General features: G+C 66.6%; 2 protein-coding genes across 5 annotated transcripts; one reads left to right on the top strand and one right to left on the bottom strand.

Annotated features, from left to right (window-relative positions):
* Positions 1-1,308: 1,308 nt before the first annotated feature.
* Positions 1,309-5,934, bottom strand: LOC308055701 (alpha-sarcoglycan-like). Of its 3 annotated transcripts, XM_080369986.1 has the most exons (11): positions 5,440-5,934; positions 4,859-4,957; positions 4,219-4,371; positions 3,720-3,862; positions 3,560-3,632; positions 3,278-3,476; positions 3,008-3,170; positions 2,721-2,926; positions 2,521-2,547; positions 1,845-2,024; positions 1,309-1,427 (listed from the first exon to the last, which is right to left on the bottom strand). In XM_080369986.1, exons 1-11 carry the CDS (start codon positions 5,537-5,539, stop codon positions 1,424-1,426), a joined length of 1,347 nt encoding a protein of 448 aa, XP_080226112.1. In that variant the 5' UTR covers positions 5,540-5,934; the 3' UTR covers positions 1,309-1,423. The 3 variants fall into 3 exon arrangements, with proteins under 3 accessions (XP_080226112.1, XP_080226113.1, XP_080226114.1); XM_080369987.1 differs by having other exon boundaries at positions 1,309-2,024; positions 5,580-5,929; XM_080369988.1 differs by lacking the exon at positions 4,859-4,957 and having other exon boundaries at positions 1,309-2,024; positions 5,440-5,925.
* Positions 5,935-6,820: 886 nt separating this feature from the next.
* On the top strand, positions 6,821-18,036 carry LOC308055574 (neurabin-2-like). 2 transcript variants are annotated; one of them, XM_080369710.1, is made up of 10 exons: positions 6,822-8,500; positions 12,144-12,276; positions 12,401-12,521; positions 12,702-12,806; positions 13,234-13,369; positions 13,518-13,670; positions 13,761-13,814; positions 14,695-14,924; positions 15,433-15,529; positions 16,845-18,036. In XM_080369710.1, the coding sequence occupies exons 1-10, from the start codon at positions 7,211-7,213 to the stop codon at positions 16,896-16,898; spliced, it is 2,373 nt and encodes a 790-aa protein (XP_080225836.1). In that variant the 5' UTR covers positions 6,822-7,210; the 3' UTR covers positions 16,899-18,036. The 2 variants fall into 2 exon arrangements, with proteins under 2 accessions (XP_080225837.1, XP_080225836.1); XM_080369711.1 differs by lacking the exons at positions 14,695-14,924; positions 15,433-15,529 and having other exon boundaries at positions 6,821-8,500.
* The last annotated feature ends 418 nt before the right edge of the window (positions 18,037-18,454 follow it).

The raw sequence follows: 18,454 nt of genomic DNA on the forward strand, positions 1-18,454 counted from the left end.
GAAGGGGACCTTGGTGTGTGTCCATCCCCCAAGTGCGGGGAGAACTGGGGACGCGTGGGGGGCAGCAAGGGGAGGAAGGGGGGCTGGGGGACAGCCTATGCCAGGCTGGGGGCACCCAGCACAGGGTGCCCCCCCAAAAATGAAGAGGAGGGGGGTGGCACGGACATTGCAGCTGGGCGCGGGAGGGCACAGGGAGATGTGCTGAAACTGGGGCAGGGGGCTGTGCTTGCCCGGGGCTGCAAGAGGCGTGTGGGTGCCACGGTGCAAGCACCCCACACCCCTGCGGGTGCCCCCCAGATGCCAGCCCCATCCAGCTCCTGCTGGTGCAAAGGGAACCGGGCGGCCACCAGCAGCACACGGGCGTGCCAGGGTGGCAGTGCCCACCATGTGCCACACTCACCGCTCCGAAGGCCCCTTTGCGGTGGGCAGGAGCGAGACCCCAGCAGCACCGTGGGGGCTGTGCAGGCAGGATGGGGCCTCAGTGCCGCCTTTCTCCTCGCCTGCCCCAGCCGTCAATGGCTCCCCTTGTTCCTTGCCAAGCCCCTGTGTTTTCCTAACCCCCACCCTGGCGCCTGCCCCACACGAGGGGGGGGGGGATGCTGTGAAAGAGGCTCTTTCTTTGGAGGCAAGGGGCTGAGGCTGGGCTGCGGGGACCCCCTGGGGGGACCGGGGAGGGGTTATGGGGGTGCTGAGCGGGATGCCCAGGTCTGCGCGGTGGAAGGGGCGAGCGGCTGGAGCAGCTGGGGGCTGCAGGCGGAATCCTGCCAGACGTGGGCACCCAGGTGAGCTGGGGGCTGTTGGGATGCCCCAGGGTGCCATCGCGGGTCCCTGGGACTGTGTCCATCCCCCCCCCACTGTCCCTGGCCCCTTTCCCTCTGCAGGGCTGGGGGGGGAAGCAGGGTGGCAAGGTTAGTCCAAGCCTTTGGAGGGAGATGTGCAAGTCTTTCGGGGGGCCATGGGTGGAGCAGGGTGGGAGCAAGGGCAAGCAGGGCACCCAGATAGAGCAAAGCAGCTGAAGAGGGGGGTGGAGGGGAGCAGGACCCTCCCTGCAACAGGAGGAACAGACCAGGACACCCCCCCCCCCAGTGCTCAGCATCCCCCCAGCGCTCAGCATCCCCCCAGCCTCAGGGTACATCCAGGGATGGGGCAGAGAACTGGCAAACTCAATACACTGCGTCCAGGAGCCCAGCAGCAGGTTGCACCCCAAAACCTCCCTCAAACCCCGTCCTCACCCTGGGGCCACCCCAGCCACCAGGGCCAGGCTGGGCTGCTTGCAATGGGCCAAAAATAAAGCAGAAAAGCCACATCTCATCACTAAACAGCCACTTTATCAGCCAAAACCCACCCCACAGCCCCCATCCCACAGCAGGGACCTTGGGGGTGGTGTCACCCCTGGGAAGGCAAAACCAACACAGCCTCCCCCTCACCTGGAAAACAGAAAGAAAACAGTTTACTCCCTCCTCCCCCAGCCAAAAAGCAGAAGAGCTCTAGTGCTTCTACAGCCCTTATTTAAGGATTTCATCAGGCCAAGCGGGGCAGGGGAGGCTGGAGAGGAAGGGGCTGGGATGCATGTGTTCTGTGTTGCCCCACTGATGCAGGTGGATCCTGATGACCCCCCCAGGTGCTGATAATCCCCCCAAAATGCTCCAGGCAATAACTGGGTGGCAGGCAGAGCCCTGCTGGGCAGGCAGATCCCTGACTCGGCTGGGTTCTGCCTGCTGCTGGGCTTTTGACCCCTGCAAAGTGCCCCCAAAAGCATCATGACACCCCTTTGCTCATACCCACCCCTGGGGTTGCCCTCCCACCCTGCCATCATCCTGGTGTCACCCACCACCCTGGCTCACTGCGGGAGAAGGGGGACACAGGCACCATCCGGAGGACCAGGCATGGGGTTGATGCGTTGACCCGTGCGGATGTTGAACATGGGAAGGGTGGAAAGGGGCCGTGGGACATCCCGGCTGCGAGCCATGTGCCTCAGCTCCTCTGTGTCACCGTGGATGGTGGTGTGGTGGACCAGCTGGATGCTGAGGGGCAAGAGGACAATTGGGTGCTGTGCCCGCGTCCCCATATGCTTCCCTGGTGGGGGGTGCGGCTTGAGGGGGTCTCTGTCTCCCCATTATTAGGGTTTGTCCCACATCACTGGGGTCTGCTCCCCATCACTGGGGTTGGTCCTCCATCACTGGGATCTGCACCCCACCACCGGGGTCCTCCTTGCTGGTGTTGAGTCCAGCCAAGGCTATCGCAAAAGCAAAACAGCTCTTGTGCTCCAGCTGTGCCTGTGGGGGGTTACTGGGGGGGCGAGGCATGTGGAGAGGAGGAGGGGGGCTGGGGGGGACCCTCTGGGATGGGGAGACCTTTAGGCTCCACCACCTCCATAAAATTCCCCAGACAGGCAGCTGCTTGCTGACCCCTCCCCATCCCTGTCCCCAATGGCCCTCCCCCCTCTCAGCCACAACAAAGCCCCCCACCAGGAGCAGCCCCCCAGCACCCGCCCGGCTCAGCCTGGGTGCAGGGACTTACTCAGACGTCTCCAAGTCCCGTTTTTGCCTACAAAACAGAGGAAAAAGGGGAATGAAAAAATAAAGATGGTGAGAAGGGCTCTCACCACTCCCAGGTTGTCCTGGGGCCAGGACGGCCAGAGAAAGGGCACCCGGCTTGGGGTGCCCATGCCCTGGCTGGGGTGGGGGGACCCCCACCCTGAGTGTGCTCCCCCAACTCACACTCCCTCCCTGCGGCAGCACATGAGGTGGCCCAGGAGCAGGCAGAGCAGTGCGGCCACCGCCAGCGGCACCAGCAGCGTCACCAGGTACCCGGGCAGCAGGTCCTGGGGGGGCACCTCGGTGGGGGGCTGGAAATCCCCACCCTCCTCCAGCACCCCAGAACCCCACACGGGTCCCAGCGCTGTTGGGCTGGGCCAGACCTGCAGCTGCAATGGGGTGATGGTTAGGGGAGGTGGGGGGTCCCCATGGGGGTCATTGCAAGGGGGTGGTGGGGGCGGGGGTCTCACCAAGGTGAGGTTGCACCAGCGGATGGTGAAGTGGGGGGCGAAGGTGTCGTAGCAGGAGGCGAGGGGCTGCTGGCCCAGGCTGCAGCGGAACCGGCTCTGCGGTGAGGTGGCCGCTGCCAGGCACGATGAGAAGGCACCACGGGAGCCCACCTTCACGTACACCCTGCCAGGGTGGGGGGCACTGGCTGCAGGTGGCCCCCCCCAGACCCCCACACGGAGGCTGGGGGTCTGCCCAGGAGCAACCCCAGGACCCCCCAGGTCTGCCCGTACCCCTCCTTGCGCCCCTCGATGGGTAGGGGCACGCGGCCACCCCGGTCCAGCGTGGAGGTGACATTGATGACATGGAGGTCATCCCGCTCCCAGACGCCGGCCGTGGCCTGGAGGAAGATGTCCCGCATGGCCGCTGGCAGCAGCTCCTCCACGTTCCTGTTCCCCACCAGGAACTCGCCCTGGTACGGCGGCTCCCCACCTGTGGGGACATGTGACACTGATGGGAACACCTGGGGGGGCTTCGGGGCACCCCAGTGTGGTTTTGGGGTGCATGGCCCGTACCTGGAGCAGGAAAGATGGTGATGATGAGGTGCTGTGCCGCTGTCTCGTAGGTGTGCCGGTTGTATGCCAGCACCTGCGAGCAGAGGAGAGACCCCCGAAGATGCCAGCCCCCAGCTCCCCATGTCACCCTCTGGCACGGGGCCGTGAGGTGGGCACCTACCTCGATGGTGTGGGTGCCCACCTCCGTGGCCATGGGACAGCCATAGAGGTAGCCCGGCTGGTGGGGGTCACGCTGGATGTACCGCAGCCACCGCGGCAGGTCAGGGTGGTCCTGGAGGTGGGCTTGGAAGGTGATGGGGGCAGCTGTGGGACACACAGACAGGTGGGGATGGACACAGACATGGGGACACGCATGCCATCAGGCTGTGCTGCGAGTGGACCCCTGCCCTGCAAGCAGGACCCCTGCCACAGGGGTGGGGGATGAAGGGATGCTGCTCCCGGGTGGGCTTAACAGCCTGATGGGACGGTGGGGTAGATGGAGGGAGGGAGGGAGGGATGGAAGGGTACCATCCTGAAGGGAGGGAGAGGGACAGATGGTCCAGCTGGGGTCATGCCTGGTGGGGAGCAGGCATTAGCTGGTGCCCCCCATTAACAGTCCCAGCCCCCTCACAACTGCAGGACCCCCCCCTTGTCCCCACTCCCCTTGGCCTGGCCCTCACCGCCATCATCCTCGTGCCCAGTGAGGAAGGCATCCTGGAACAGCTCCCGCTCCAGCTCATGGACGAAGATGGCTCCGGTCTCGGAGGAGACGCGGTGGTTGGGGAGGACTTGGTGGTTGGGGAGGGTGGGCTGGGACTCCCCCAGGGCCATGACTGTGGCAGGCACAGGGCTAGAGCCGGGGCTGGGGAACATGGCTCCTTCCCTGCCTCAGTTTCCTCCTTGCCCAGAGACCCCAGGGAGACCCACAGGTGCCCGCAGACCCCCCTGGGGACACCGGGCTGGGGCAGAAATGTGTCCCTGCAGTGCCAGGCATCCCGAGACAGCAGGGTGGGCGATATTTAGGAGCTGGGGGGCGACAGGGGCAGGGACAGGGATGGGGACAGCACCCTCCCTTGCCCTGGACCCATCACGGAGAGCTCCCACTTGGTGTGTCCCCCCCGCCATCCCACACCCAGCTGGCACCAGGGACAGGACGGCTTTATTTAGCTCTGTCACGTTCAGCCCTGTCCCCGTCCTGTCCCCCCGCCACCGGCAGCCCCCATCCCCACCCTCCTCTGGGGGTCCCCCCATCCCCTCCCCGCAGGGGGTCCCCCCAGCCTGGCCGTGTCCCCCCCGGGGGCAGACAGGGCTGCCACTCGCCTGCCAGCACCCAGGCGCGGAGCAGCTTGGGGGCCTCCATCTTCGGTGCCACCTCCGGGAGTGGGGCCAGGGCTGATTGACGGAGGCAGCGGGGCTGGCCTGGTAGGGGTGTTACAGGGGGGTCCGCCTGGGGGGGTCCCACGCGAGGCACCCCACCGGGGCCACCTCCTGCCACCAAGGCCCTGTGGCACCCAGCCCCTCCAGCACACGGGGAGCACTGGGGCTGCCCAGAGCAAGGGGTCCGGTGGGGTGTCCCCTGGGTGGGCTCATCCTGGTGCCCCTCCAGCACACGGGGAGCACTGGGGCTGCCCGGAGGAGGGGTCCGGTGGGGTGTCCCCTGGGTGGGCTCATCCTGGTGCCCCTCCAGCACACGGGGAGCACTGGGGCTGCCCAGAGGGGGGGTCCGGTGGGGTGTCCCCTGGGTGGGCTCATCCTGGTGCCCCTCCAGCACACGGGGAGCACTGGGGCTGCCCGGAGAGGGGGTCCGGTGGGGCGTCCCCTGGGTGGGCTGGTCCTGGTGTCCCAGCTCACGGGCAGTGGGATGGCAGTGGGGGCTGGGGCACAGCGGGGTGGGGGGATACCTGGGGACAGCTGAGACCCCCGCACATGCGTGGCAGGCGGCCTGCCAGCATCGCTGCTCTGCACACGCGTGTCACACCGGGACAGGAGCACGCGTGTCATATGCGTGTGCGCCCGCACGGGACTGCTTGGCAGGACGGACCGGAGGGTGCCGGGACACCGGGGGGGCTGGCGGTGGCGGGGGGCCAGACCCTCTGGCGGGGCTCGGGGGGCATGGCTGGTGGTGGCGGAAGGGGAAGGGGGTGGCCGTGTGGGGAGACGTCGCACCGCAGCGCGTCACGCCTCGTCACGCCGCGTCACGGACAAAGGGCCGCGAGGCTGCGTGTGGCGGCGCGGGGCATCCGCAGGGTCCTGGTGCCTGCGCGCTCGCTGGCCTGGGGGAGCAAGGCAGCCCCCCACCGTGTCCCCCAGCCCCGGGGTGCTGTCCCGCAGCAGGGACCCCCAGCATGGCCCCCAGCTGTCGGCTCTGCCCCCCCCCCCCCCCGCCCGGTGCCCAGTGGGAAGGCAGCAAACCCACCAATAACCGCCCCCAAATATCCCCCGGGTGGTGCAGGAAGGCAGGGGAGCCCACTGCGCCCCCCCGCCCCCGGGTACCCCTGCCTCAGTTTCCCCTCTGGGTGGAGCCGTCGGGGGGGACGGGGACGGGGGACGGGGACGTGCTGCACCCCGGAGATGGATTTATGAGGACAGAAAGTAAATAGGGGTCCCGTGGGGACACCTCGAGGTGGAGGGGTGTTGGGCACGGGTGTGGGGATCCCGAGGGATGGGAGCAGGGGGACACAAGGACAAGGCTGAGGGGACACAGGGAGGAGGCGCAGGGGGATGTGGGGACAGAGCCGGGAGGGGTGCAGGGACAGGACTGGGGGACGTGGGTACAAACTGGGGGTTAAGGGGATGAGATGGGGGGATGTGGGTACAAACTCGGGGGGGATTAAGGGGATGAGATGGGGGGATGTGGGTACAGACTCAGGGGGGATATGGGGACAGGAGGGGGGAACACGGGGACAGGAGGGGGGGGGCATGGGTACACACCCGGGGGGCTATGGGGATGGGACGGTGGGGCATGGGTACAAAAACAGGGGATGTGGGGACAGCACGGAGCATGGAGGGAGGAGGGGGTAGGGGCAGATCCAGGGGGTATGGGTCGCAGACGGGGGTGGGGGTGGGGGTACGGGACCGAGGGGCCATCGGGACCAGCCCGCGGGCCACGGGGACAGACCGGGGGGCCCAGGGGCAGAAGCAGGCGCGGTGGGAGGCAGAGCCGGAGGGGGACACGGGGACAGACCGGGGGGACAGGGGCAGAAGCAGGCGCGGTGGGAGGCAGAGCCGGAGGGGGACACGGGGACAGACCGGGGGGTGGCACCACCCGCGGGCCGGGGGAGGGGGCCAGGCGGCGCGGCACAGCGCGGGGAGCGCGGGCCGGGGGGCGGCGAGCGGGGCCGGGGTCCCGGCGGTGGCGGCGGCGGCGCCGCTAAGACCCAGAGGGCGCTGCGGGCAGCGGGGCGGGCGGATCGCAGCCGCCGCGGCTCCATCGCCGCCACAGAGAAAGGGGAAGCGGAGGGGAAGGGAGGAGGGAGGCAGGGCCGGGCCGGAGGGCCCCCCCGGGATGGACATGGCCTGACCGGGCCCCGCAGCCCCCCGCGGGCCGGTGCAGGTGTGCGGCGGCCCCCCGCGGCGCCCCCTCCCCACGCCGCGGCAGGCGGCGAGGGGCCGCGGCGGGCGGGGGGAGCGGCGCTGGCGGCGGCGGGCGATGCGGCGCGGCCCGGGGCCGGCATGCTGAGGACGGAGGCAGGCGGCGGGGCGGCCGCCGGCGGGGGGGCTCCCTCCGGCGGGGCGGCGGGCGGCGGGGGGCTGCGGAGCGCGTCCCCCCACCGCAATGCCTACGAGGCCACCATCCAGGCCCTGGCGCCCACAAAGGAGGCTGACGGAGAAGACGGCAAGAAGAGCCGGGGTAAGAAGTATGGCTCCAACGTCCATCGCATCAAGAACATGTTCCTGCAGATGGGGACGGCGCCCGGCCCCGAGGGCGCCTGCGACCTGGCCAAGGCCAAGGAGAAGCCCGTCCGCCTCTCCTTGCCCCGCGCCGGCAGCCTCAGCGAGAGCATGGACCAGGGCAGCCTCCTCAAGCTGGGCACCAGTGTCTCGGAGAGGGTCAGCCGCTTCGACTCCAAGCCCGACAAGCCCTTCTCCAAGCTGCAGGAGACCCGCAAGATCTTCGAGAGGAGCCCGCAGGAGAAGGCCACCACCACCAAGCTCTTGCTGCGCAAGGAACGAGCTGGCTTCCAGGACCGTAAGCTGGACGTGGTGGTGAGGTTCAACGGCAGCACCGAGTCCTTGGACAAGCTAGACACCGAAGCCGTCTCGCCCACCGTCAGCCAGCTCAGCGCTGTCTTCGAGAAGGCCGACCTCCGAAACAACCTGCACAAGGCACCCGGGCGAGCAGGAGGACCGCTCAATGCCAAGGTGGTGGGCAAGCGACCCCGCGTCTTCTTGCCAAGCCCCGAGGCCGGGCGGCTGGGTGATGGCCACGCTGCCCTGGCCCGCAGCCGGCCGCCGGAGGAGGAGAAGGCAGTGGGGAAGAGCGGCCGGCCGGCGGAGAAGGAGACGGCTGCCCCACGGGTGCAGGAGGTCTGCAAGATCAAGCCGGTGGAGGTGGAGGAGAGCGGTGAGGCTGAGGAGGAGGAGGAGGAGGCGACGGTGGCAGGCGAACCAGTGCCTGCACCCCAGCCGGCTAAGGGGGCCGAGGGTCAGGTGCCCACCGCTCCCCGGCTGGAAGGGGGCTTGGGGGCAGCTGCAGGCGAGGAGGGCGTCAAGGGCGAGCGGGCGGAGGAGGGCGATACCTACGAGGAGGCCAAGAAGGAGGACTTCTCTGAGGCGGACCTGGTGGACATAAGTGCCTACAGTGGGCTCGGGGAGGACTCGGGGGGCAGTGGGCTGGAGGAGGAAGAGGAGGCTGAAGGGCTGTACGAGCCCGAGTCAGGCTGTGTGGAGATCCCTGGGCTGTCCGAGGAAGAGGAGCCTGTCCCCAACCGCAAGATCCAGTTCAGCACAGCCCCCATCCAGGTGAGACTGCCTGGGGATGGAGGGGCAGCTGCGGAGGGGGGGCAGCCTGGGGTGGGCGGCAGCTGGGGATGGGGGGTACCCCAGGGTGGGTGGATGACCCCTGGAGGGGACTGGTGCCAGGGACAGGGATGTGGGGTGGGGGTCTGTGCTCCCCCCCCCAGCCACAGGGCCTGGCATCCCGCTTGGCCGTACTCTTGTGCTGGGGGAATGAGGGCGGCCACCCAGGCCTGACGAGCTGGCTAATGAAGGCCCTTGCCCTGGCATGGCACAGCACCCCCACCAGCGAGGGGTCCCCCCGGGGCCGGTGTGATGGGGAGGGGTGGTGCTGGCACTCACTGGAGTGGGCCATGCGCAGCACCCGCTGCCAACCCACTGCCATGCCTGGGACGGGCCAAGACCCACCCCATATTTTGGGTGGGGATGCCCGAAATATCTGGGTGCAGGGTGCTGGGTGCCGTGGCTGCACCGCCACCCTCTGCCCGTGGTCCCCTGTGGTCCCTCGGTGCTGGGGATCCTCCCAAACCGCGGGTCCCCGGGGATGAGGTGGCAGTGGAGGGGCTTTTGCCCCTGCCCATGGGCCCAGCCCAGCACCCAGGACTGTTTCGGGAAGTGGAGGAAGGGGAAGTGTCTTGGCGGCATGGCCGGGCGGGGGTAGCATCGCCCGTCTCCCCCGTTCCCTGGCTGGTTTTGGGGTCCCCATCTGGGATGCTCCCGTGGCGATGGGGTGGGAAGGGGCCGTGCAGCTATTTCGGGGTGTTCTCTCCTGCTTGTATCCCCCCAACCGGAGAAGCAGCGATTGCTTTGTGCCGGAGCTGGGTTATTTTTAGAGCTCGGCCTATATTCTGGCTCTGAGTCAGAGCGGGTGGGTGGCCCCACCTGGGATGGGGGGACGGGGACCACCGTGGCCCGGGCAGGGGACAGCAGTGGCAGTGTGCTGGGTGGCTGCATGCTGGGGGGAGACTTGGTCCTATGGGAGCCTGCCAGGCCAGCCCTGGGGAGGGTGTCCCCTCCATGGATGGGCAGCTGGGCTTTTTGGGGTGCCCTGTTCGCCCCAGCACAGCCTTTAGCCTCTTGCTTTTGCCCACATTCCGCTTCGGGGTGATGGTTGGGGTCCCACATGAGACGGTGGGGAGGGAACCTGAGCGTCTGAGCACTCCAGCTTCCCCCTTGGGTGCACGGGTGATGCTGAGCCCCGCAAACCTGCTGTAGCGGTTAGGGCCAGGAGCACTGGGGACCCCCACCCAGTCCCAGCGCGGGCCCCAAGGTGGGCACCCTGCACCCTGAGGTGGGGCACACATGCTGCCCCTTCCCCTGGGCTTGTGCTGGCTCCGGCTGCTTCCCCCTTGGAACCTCCTCCAGGCCCCTGGCACATCCCACCCCCCCCAGACCTGGAGACAGGGGTGGGGGGCACAGCAGGATGAGCCAGGATGTGTGCCTGCAGCTGTGGGCTCAGGTGCCTGCAGCACCCCGGGGACTGTGTGTGGACGGGGTACGAAGGCATGTCCCCTGCCCTGCTCACCCCCAGCACTCCTGGGAGCCACCCGGGTGGATCCTGCCCATCTGTGAATGTCACCGGGCTTTGTGCGATGGCCCTTGACACTCATCCCTTGTACCCTTTGTTGCGAGGCTTTCACGCTGTGGTCTTGTCCCTAATCCACTCGCCCGGCGGCATCACCAAGCTGGGGCCCCTCTGGAGACATCTGCCAGGCTCTGTGCCCGGCCAGCCTGTCCCCATCTGGAGGGCTGCTGGCAACCCCCCAGGGTGCGGGGAAAAGGCACCCCACTCCTGGCTCTGGGCTGGGGACGTTGTCCGACCTCAGTGCCTGGCACAAGGGCACCCAGCCCAAGGGTGAGTGTGGGGTTGCCCCCAGCCCCTCCTGAGCTGCTAACTCCTGTGGACCAGGTGTGGGAGGGTTTAGGGGTGCCCCATGATGGGGGTCAGTGTCCCCCGGGATTTAACACATTAGAGGACCGTACGTGTGTGGTCCCGACTTCCTTTGCCTTCCGTCGCCCCGCTCTGGCTCGATGCCCCGTGCTGGGTTCCGTCCCTGGCCTCGGATGGGGCTGCCACGAGGCCTCGGCAGTCCCAGGCGTCCCCATCCCTGCTCCCTTGGGACTGAAGGTGGCTGGGGACCTCAATGTCCCCAGACCCAGAGGACAGGGGCAGCCCCAGCCCCAAGGCTGACCCCTCCTCAGTGCCCAAGCACCCTGCAAGTGAAGCCTGATGGGGAACAGTGGGCCTGGGAGGGACAGAGACCTGGGCACAGGGGTGGCCCATGGACCCCCGAGGCCTGCAGAGTCCCTGGTGCTCCCTGTGCCCAGGCATCCCTCCAGGCGAGCACAGGGAGGTGGAAACTGAACCTGCCAGGTGGAAAATGAGGGGAATAAACCAACCCCCCCAACCCCCACACCTAGGGTGGGATTTACCTCTCCCAGGGACAATGGTGGGTTGGGGTCCCTGGGCTTCAGGCTGGCAGCTCAGGCTTGGATGGAGGTATCCAGGCAGGGGTAAGGTGCAGGGAAGGGCAGAGGTGAGGCTGCCCTGAGAGCAGGGCCCTTCCCTGCTCCCGTGGGGCCGTTTGGACCATGAGAAGGTGGTGGGCTGAGAGCTGAGAAGCCCCTGACTAGGGAAGGAGAGGGGAGGAGCAGGGGAACAAGCCAATTGTGCTCACACCAAACTGTGTCACAGAGCAGCCAGTGCTTGCACACACCATCCATCCATGCATCCATGCATCCATCCATCCATCCATCCATCTATCCTTCCATCCATCCATCCTTCGATTCATCCATCCCTCCATCCTTCGATCCATCCATCCTTCCATCCATCCACTCATCCATCCATCCATCCATCCATCCACTCATCCATCCATCCATCCATCCATCTATCCATCCATGCATCCACCCATCCATCCATCCATCCATCCATCCATCCACTCATCCATCCATCCATCCATCCATCCATCCATCCATCTATCCATCCATGCATCCATCCATGCATCCATCCATCCATCCATCCATCCTTCCATCCATCCATCCATCCATCCATCCATCCATCCATCCACCCATCCATGCATCCATCCATCCATCCATCCATCCATCCATCCATCCATCCATCCCTCCATCTATCCTTCCATCCATCCATCCTTCGATTCATCCATCCCTCCATCCTTCGATCCATCCATCCTTCCATCCATCCATCCATCCATCTATCCTTCCATCCATCCATCCTTCGATTCATCCATCCCTCCATCCTTCCATCCCTCCATCCTTCCATCCATCCAGCTATCCATCTATCCGTCCATCCAGCCATTCATCCCTCAGTCCATCTGTTCATCCCTCAGTACATCCATTCATCCATCCATCCATATATCCATCATCCACCTGTCCTTCCAACAGTGGGCAGGGCATGGCACCATCACTGCTGCCAGGGCCACCCCCAAACCATCTGAGTTTCCTCACACTCCCCCTCACTCTTGGGGGGGGATTCTCCAGTATCTCACAGGCTCAGTAATGCCCCCCATGCCCCTTCCCAGGGCTCCCCCCACGCCGGGATGCCCCCTCGGGCTGCCGGTGCTGTGGGTGGCTGCGGTGCTTGTCTGCCCCATCCCGGTGCCTCGCTGAGCAGCTCCCTCCGCCCTGGCAGGTCTTCAGCACTTACTCCAACGAAGACTACGACCGCCGCAACGAAGATGTCGACCCCATGGCCGCGTCGGCCGAGTACGAGCTGGAGAAGAGAGTGGAGCGGCTTGATCTCTTCCCTGTGGAGCTGGAGAAAGGTGGGTCCTCACTCTGTCCCGCGCCCCAGCGCCCCTGCGGCACCTTGGGGACGGGTTGGAGGTGACTCCATTGATGTTGGGTGGCTGCTGCACCCTGCCAGGACACAGCTGTCTGTCTCTGCAGACTCCGAAGGGCTGGGGATCAGTATCATTGGCATGGGCGCAGGGGCCGACATGGGCCTGGAGAAGCTGGGCATCTTCGTCAAGACGGTGACAGAGGGTGGGGCGGCCCACCGGGATGGCAGGTAAGGGCTGCCTGGCCCCAAACACCCACCACGGTCCCCACTGCCGCATGCCTGTGGGCTTGGCTGGTGATGGAGAAGCTGGTGTGGGAGCAGGCAGATGTGCCAGATGTTCCCTGGGGTGGGAGATGTTGGGGAGGTGGGCAAGGGGTGGGCCCGTTGCGATGGTCTCCTTGTCCCCAGGATCCAGGTGAATGATCTCATTGTGGAGGTGGACGGCACCAGCCTGGTAGGGGTGACGCAGAGCTTCGCCGCCTCCGTCCTCAGGAACACCAAGGGCCGTGTCCGGTAGGGCCCAGGGCTGGGGTGTTTGGGGGGCCGGGGGACCGCCCCTGTGCACCCTGCCCCATGGCCTGTCCCCAGAGCACCCCAGCTCCCAGGCTGGGCTGTCCCCCTGCCCCAAAATACCTCTGTCCCTCCAGTCCCCATGCCCACTGTCTGCCCTGTGCCACCCTAGTGCTCTCTGCCCCCCCCCATCATCCCAGCATCCCCTCAGCGCCCCAACTCATCCAGAGGCCTCATAATTCCCCCCCTGGGATTTCCCCCCAGGAACACTGCCTGTCCCAGCAGGGATGTCCCCTGGTTGTGCCACCTGGGCGTCCCCTGGCTGAGCCTTCCCACTGTCTCCTGGATGTGCCACCTGGGTGTCCCCGATTTGCCCCCCCCCCCGTGGTCAGAGCCCCCCACCCCCGGCTGAGCCCTGCTGTCCCCACAGGTTCCTCATTGGGCGGGAGAAGCCAGGGGAGCAGAGTGAGGTGGCGCAGCTGATCCAGCAGACGCTGGAGCAGGAGCGGTGGCAGCGGGAGATGATCGAGCAGCGCTACACCCAGTACACCGAGGATGACGAGGAGGTGAGTGGGACAGCACCCACCCAGGAGGGGACAGATGTGGTTCCCCCACCCCATATGGGGCTGGTGATTCAGTTTCCTCAGGTGGGATGGGTTTGGGGTGTCAGGCTGGGGACCACCATGTGCCAACGCTAGTCCATGTCCTCTGCAGACGGGCGAGTACGCTACAGATGAGGAGGAGGAGATGAGCCCCATGTTCCCCAGCGGGGAGATGGCCATTGAGGTGTTTGAGCTGGCCGAGAACGAGGACACACTCTCCCCTGTGGAGATGGACCCTGAAAAGCTGGTGCACAAGTTCAAGGAGGTGAGGAGGGGACGGGGGCTGCCAGGGGAGCGTGTCCACACATGGCAGCATGTCCGCGTGCCCCATTTGAACACCTGGCTTCTCTTGCAGCTCCAGATCAAGCATGCCGTCACCGAGGCCGAGATCCAGCAGCTGAAGAGGAAGGTGAGTGGGTGACCTGGCTCCCTGCGGGCAGACGGGACCCCCTTCCATCTCCCTGGCCCCCCCTGGGTCTCCATCTCCCCGATCCCCTCTTACCTCCCCACATCTTCCCCAGCCCTCTCACCGTGCCGCGCTGTGCTATGCCATGTCATGCCTGGCCATGCCGTGCCGTGCCGTGCTGTGCCGTGCCGTGCCATGCCTGGCCATGCCGTGCCGTGCCGTGCTGGGCCATGCCGTGTCATGCCTGGCCATGCCGTGCCGTGCCGTGCTGTGCTGTGCCGTGTCATGCCTGGCCATGCCGTGCCGTGCCGTGCCGTGCCGTGCCGTGCTATGCCGTGTCATGCCTGGCCATGCCGTGCCGTGCCGTGCCGTGCTGTGCTATGCCATGTCATGCCTGGTCATGCCGTGCCATGCCGTGCCATGCCGTGCCGTGCCGTGCTGTGCCATGTCATGCCTGCTCCCTGGCCATGCCGTGCCGTGCTGTGCTATGCCGTGTCATGCCTGGCCATGCCGTGCCGTGCCATGCCGTGCCGTGCTGTGCTGTGCCGTGCCGTGCCGTGCTGTGCCATGTCATGCCTGCTCCCTGGCCATGCCGTGCCGTGCTGTGCTATGCCGTGTCATGCCTGGCCATGCCGTGCTGTGCCATGCCGTGCCGTGCCGTGCCATGCCGTGCCATGCCGTGCCGTGCCGTGCTGTGCCATGTCATGCCTGCTCCCTGGCCATGCCGTGCCGTGCTGTGCTATGCCGTGTCATGCCTGGCCATGCCGTGCTGTGCCATGCCGTGCTGTGCCGTGCCGTGCCGTGCCGTGCCGTGCCGTGCTGTGCCATGTCATGCCTGCTCCCTGGCCATGCCATGCCATGCCCTGACCCTGCTGTCCCCCAGCTGCACTGCCTGGAGCAGGAGAAGGCGCGCTGGCGGGCTGAGAAGGCCCAGCTGGAGCAGAGCGTGGAGGAGAACAAGGAGCGGATGGAGAAGCTGGAGGGGTACTGGATGGAGGCACAGAACCTCTGCCAGGCTGTGGATGAGCACCTCAAGGAGACCCAGGCCCAGTACCAGACCCTGGAGCGCAAGTACAGCAAGGCCAAGAGGCTCATCAAGGAGTACCAGCAAAAGTGAGGGCAGCACTGGGCCCTGGGCACCGATCCTCCCTGGGCGCAGAGCATCCCCCTGGGCATGGACCCTTCCCTGGGCACTGACCATGCCCTTGGCATGGACCCACTCGTGGGGCACTGACCCCTTCATGGGCGCCCTTTGCCCTTGAGCATGGCCCATCCCTTGGGCATGAACTGTTCCCCAGGCACAGACCATCCTCTGGGCAGAAACCCATCCCTGAAAGCACCAAATCCTCCCTGGGCACCCTCCGTCGCGCGGGCAGGGATCTTCCCCTTGACATGGACCCATCCCTGGGGCACCAACTCCTTCGTCCCTGGGCATCCCTCATCCGTGGGCATGGACCATCCCCTGGGCAGGGACCGTCCCCTGGGAGATCCCCGGGCACCACCACCCCACTGAGCACGGTCCCTCCCTGTCACCCGGGGTCCCCCCTGACCTGCCCCACCTCCCGAGGGTCTCCCCGGTGCTGGGTGTGGGTGACGTGCACCCATGTGCTGGCCCCCACAGGGAGATAGAGTTCCTGAAGAAGGAGACGGCGCAGCGGCGGGTGCTGGAGGAGTCGGAGCTGGCGCACAAGGAGGAGATGGAGAAGCTGCAGGAGAAGGTGGGCACTGGGCGCCGGGACGCGGGCTGCCCCTGAGCCCCCCGGGCACGGCCGGCCCCAGCCTCGGCCCCGCCACCCAGCCCGCTCCACCAGCCGCTCCTGCCACGCCGCCGTCGCGGCCCATGGGCTCCTGTCGCCGCTGGATCCCAGGATGGATCACAGCAGATCTGCTCAGGCACCGGCTCCTGCCAGCCACTGGATCCCACGCCGGGTGGTAGCGGAGTTGCATGGGGCGCTGGCTCCCCTCCGGACTGAGCTCCGGCTGCTGGATCCCATGCCGGATTGCGGTGGATCTGCTTTGGGTGCCGGCTCCCACCGGATTGTGCTCCTGCCACTGTGCCCTGCACTGGATCGCAGTGGATCTGATCGGGTGCTGGCGAACGCCCGATCCTCCTCCTGGCACTGGATCCCACACTGGATTGCAGTGGATCTGCCTAGGGTTTGGGTTGCAGTGGATCCTGCTTCAGGGTCTGACATCCCATAATGGATCAAAAGAGATCTTGGGCACTGGATCCCAGGCTGCTTGTGCGGGATCATGCAGTGGTTCCTGGTAGATCTGCACAAGGCACGGTCACACTTGATCCTCTGGATCCCATGCTGGTCATGTTGGATCCCACAACAGATCGCACTGGATTCCATGCTAGCTACACTGGATCCCCCCCAGCGTGTGGGACCAGAGCTGTGCTGGGTCATAGCAGATCCTCTGCGGGGTTGGTGGATCCCCCAGGATCCCGCAGCACCTGCCGTGAGGGGCAGCGGGGGGCCAGCACCTGCCCAGCTGGGGGGCACCAGGGTGCAGGCGGGCAGCAGGGAGGTCCCCTGGCCCCCAGCAGAGCCCCCCAGTCTGCCCACCCCTGTGCCCTCCTCCTGTCACCCCCAAAGCATCCCCCGATGTCCCACAGAGACTCACCCCCAGCCTGCCAACAGCCCCCCTGCCCGCCCCTGTGCCCCCAGCCCTGTGCCCCCCCAGCCCCTCCCCGGCCCTCCAGCACCCTGTCTGTGCTGGCCCCCTGCCTGTCATCCCCCCTTTATCCCCCCAGCCCTTCGTCTCTGCCCACCCCAGCTCCCCTGTGTCCTGACCCCCTTGTCCTGTGCGCCCTCCAAGTCCAGTGTCCCCCCCGTGTCCCCCCCCATGTCCCCATCCCTATGCCCTCATCCTGTCCCCCCCGGCCACATGTTCATGCCCATGTCTCTGCCCACACCCGTGTCTCCGTGTCCCCGTGTCTGTTTCCCCTTCCCCTCCACCCCGGCCCTGTGCCGCCCCCCGCCCCCCTGTCCCCCCGCTGAGACCTCTCTCCCCTTTGCTGTTTTTCAGATCTCCGAACTGGAGGCCAAGCTGCAGACTTTGAAAAATTCCAACCCGACTTAAACCACCCTCAAACCACAGCGATTTGGGGGGGGCTTCTCTCCCCCAGCCCTGTCCCCGTTCCCTCCCCCCTTCCCACCAGGGAGGAGCCAAGACCCCCGCCAAAGCCCCTGGTGCCCCCCACTCCCCCCTGGGGGCACAGACAGCAAAGGGGGGAGCAGGGCACGTCTTGTGGGGGGGGGGTGGTGTCCGGGGGGGGTGGGGTGGTGCGGACACCCCGCGTTCGTGTCTGTGTCCAGTGTGAGTCTCGTGGTGACGTGATGGACCAATTGGGGCGGGGGGCATGCCCCCCCCCCCCCGGCCTCCCCCTTCCCTTCAACTTGACCCCCTCTTCCCCCCCGGACACAGAGCTGGCACCCCGGAGAGCTGGCACCCCGGTTGGACGCTGTTGGGGGGGGGGGAGGGCAGACAGAACTGCCCCCCCAACATGTGAGCCATACTGGGCAGCGAAGCGGGGGTATGCTGGAAGCGCCCCCCTCTCCCCCCCCTCTCCCCCCAGCTCTTCCTCTTGGGACTCACCTGGAGCACCGGCTGGGAAGGGGCTGGTTGCCTTTGCCCCCCCGCCCCTGCGGACTTACCCCGGTCCCACAGCGAGGTGCCCCCCTCGGGTTCTGTGCCTGGGACACCACGGACCTTCGCCATGGAGGGGGGGACCCAAGGTGCCCCCCCACCCCACCCCACCCCACCAGTGCCACCACCACCGGGCCAGAAGGATCCCCTCAGCCTTTGCCAACCTCTGCAGTGGGCATGGGGGTGACACCAGCCCCTCCGCGACCCCCCCGGGGATCTGGGGGCTTCCTGGTACCCCACTGCAGGGGCACGGCTGGGGGGATTGCCCCCAGGGCCCCCTAGCACCTGCCACCACCCTCCCCAAGCCCAGGGCTTTCGCCTTCCCTGGGGGCGGGGGGAATAATGCACAGGGGTCCTCCTCCAGGGTGGGGGCGATGCTCTTACCCCCCCCAACTGTAAATACCTCCCCCCCAATAAATCACAGTATTTCTCTGGGGCTGGATGCACCCCCCCACTGGCCAACCCCAGCTGGGTAGGGGGGTCCCAGCCCCTCGGCCCAGGGGGAATCCCTTTATTTTCGTTTCTATTTTGCCCCCTCGCCCCTCCCCCCCAAAGTACCGAGTCTCCGACAGTAACTGGATGTGGGGGCAACTGGGAGCCAGAGCTGGTTATACTGGGAGGGGGAGGAGGAGGGCACGGGCACGTGGGAGGGATGGGGTCGGGGTGTGTGTCCGACTGGATTGGAGCCACTTGGGGGGGGGGGGGGAAGTATTTAAGTGGGGGGCGGGGAGGAAGAGCCCCGGGGGGGTGCTGGGGTTATTTAATCTCACACGTATACCTGTGGGTGTATATACTATATATATATGTACGTATGTATGTACTGGTCCTCGTTTTGTAATGCAGCGTCCATGCATCCCGCCAGCCCCATAAACGGCCTCAGCGTCGCCCACGCCTCCTTGTCCCAGGCGGGGGCAAACTGGGGGGCACTGGGGGGACTGGAAGGGGTTGGGGGCACTGGGAGGGGTTGGAGGCACTGGGAAGGGTTGGGG

Source organism: Falco punctatus (assembly GCF_963210335.1).
Source record: "Falco punctatus genome assembly, chromosome: 19".
Taxonomy (NCBI): Eukaryota; Metazoa; Chordata; class Aves; order Falconiformes; family Falconidae; genus Falco; species Falco punctatus.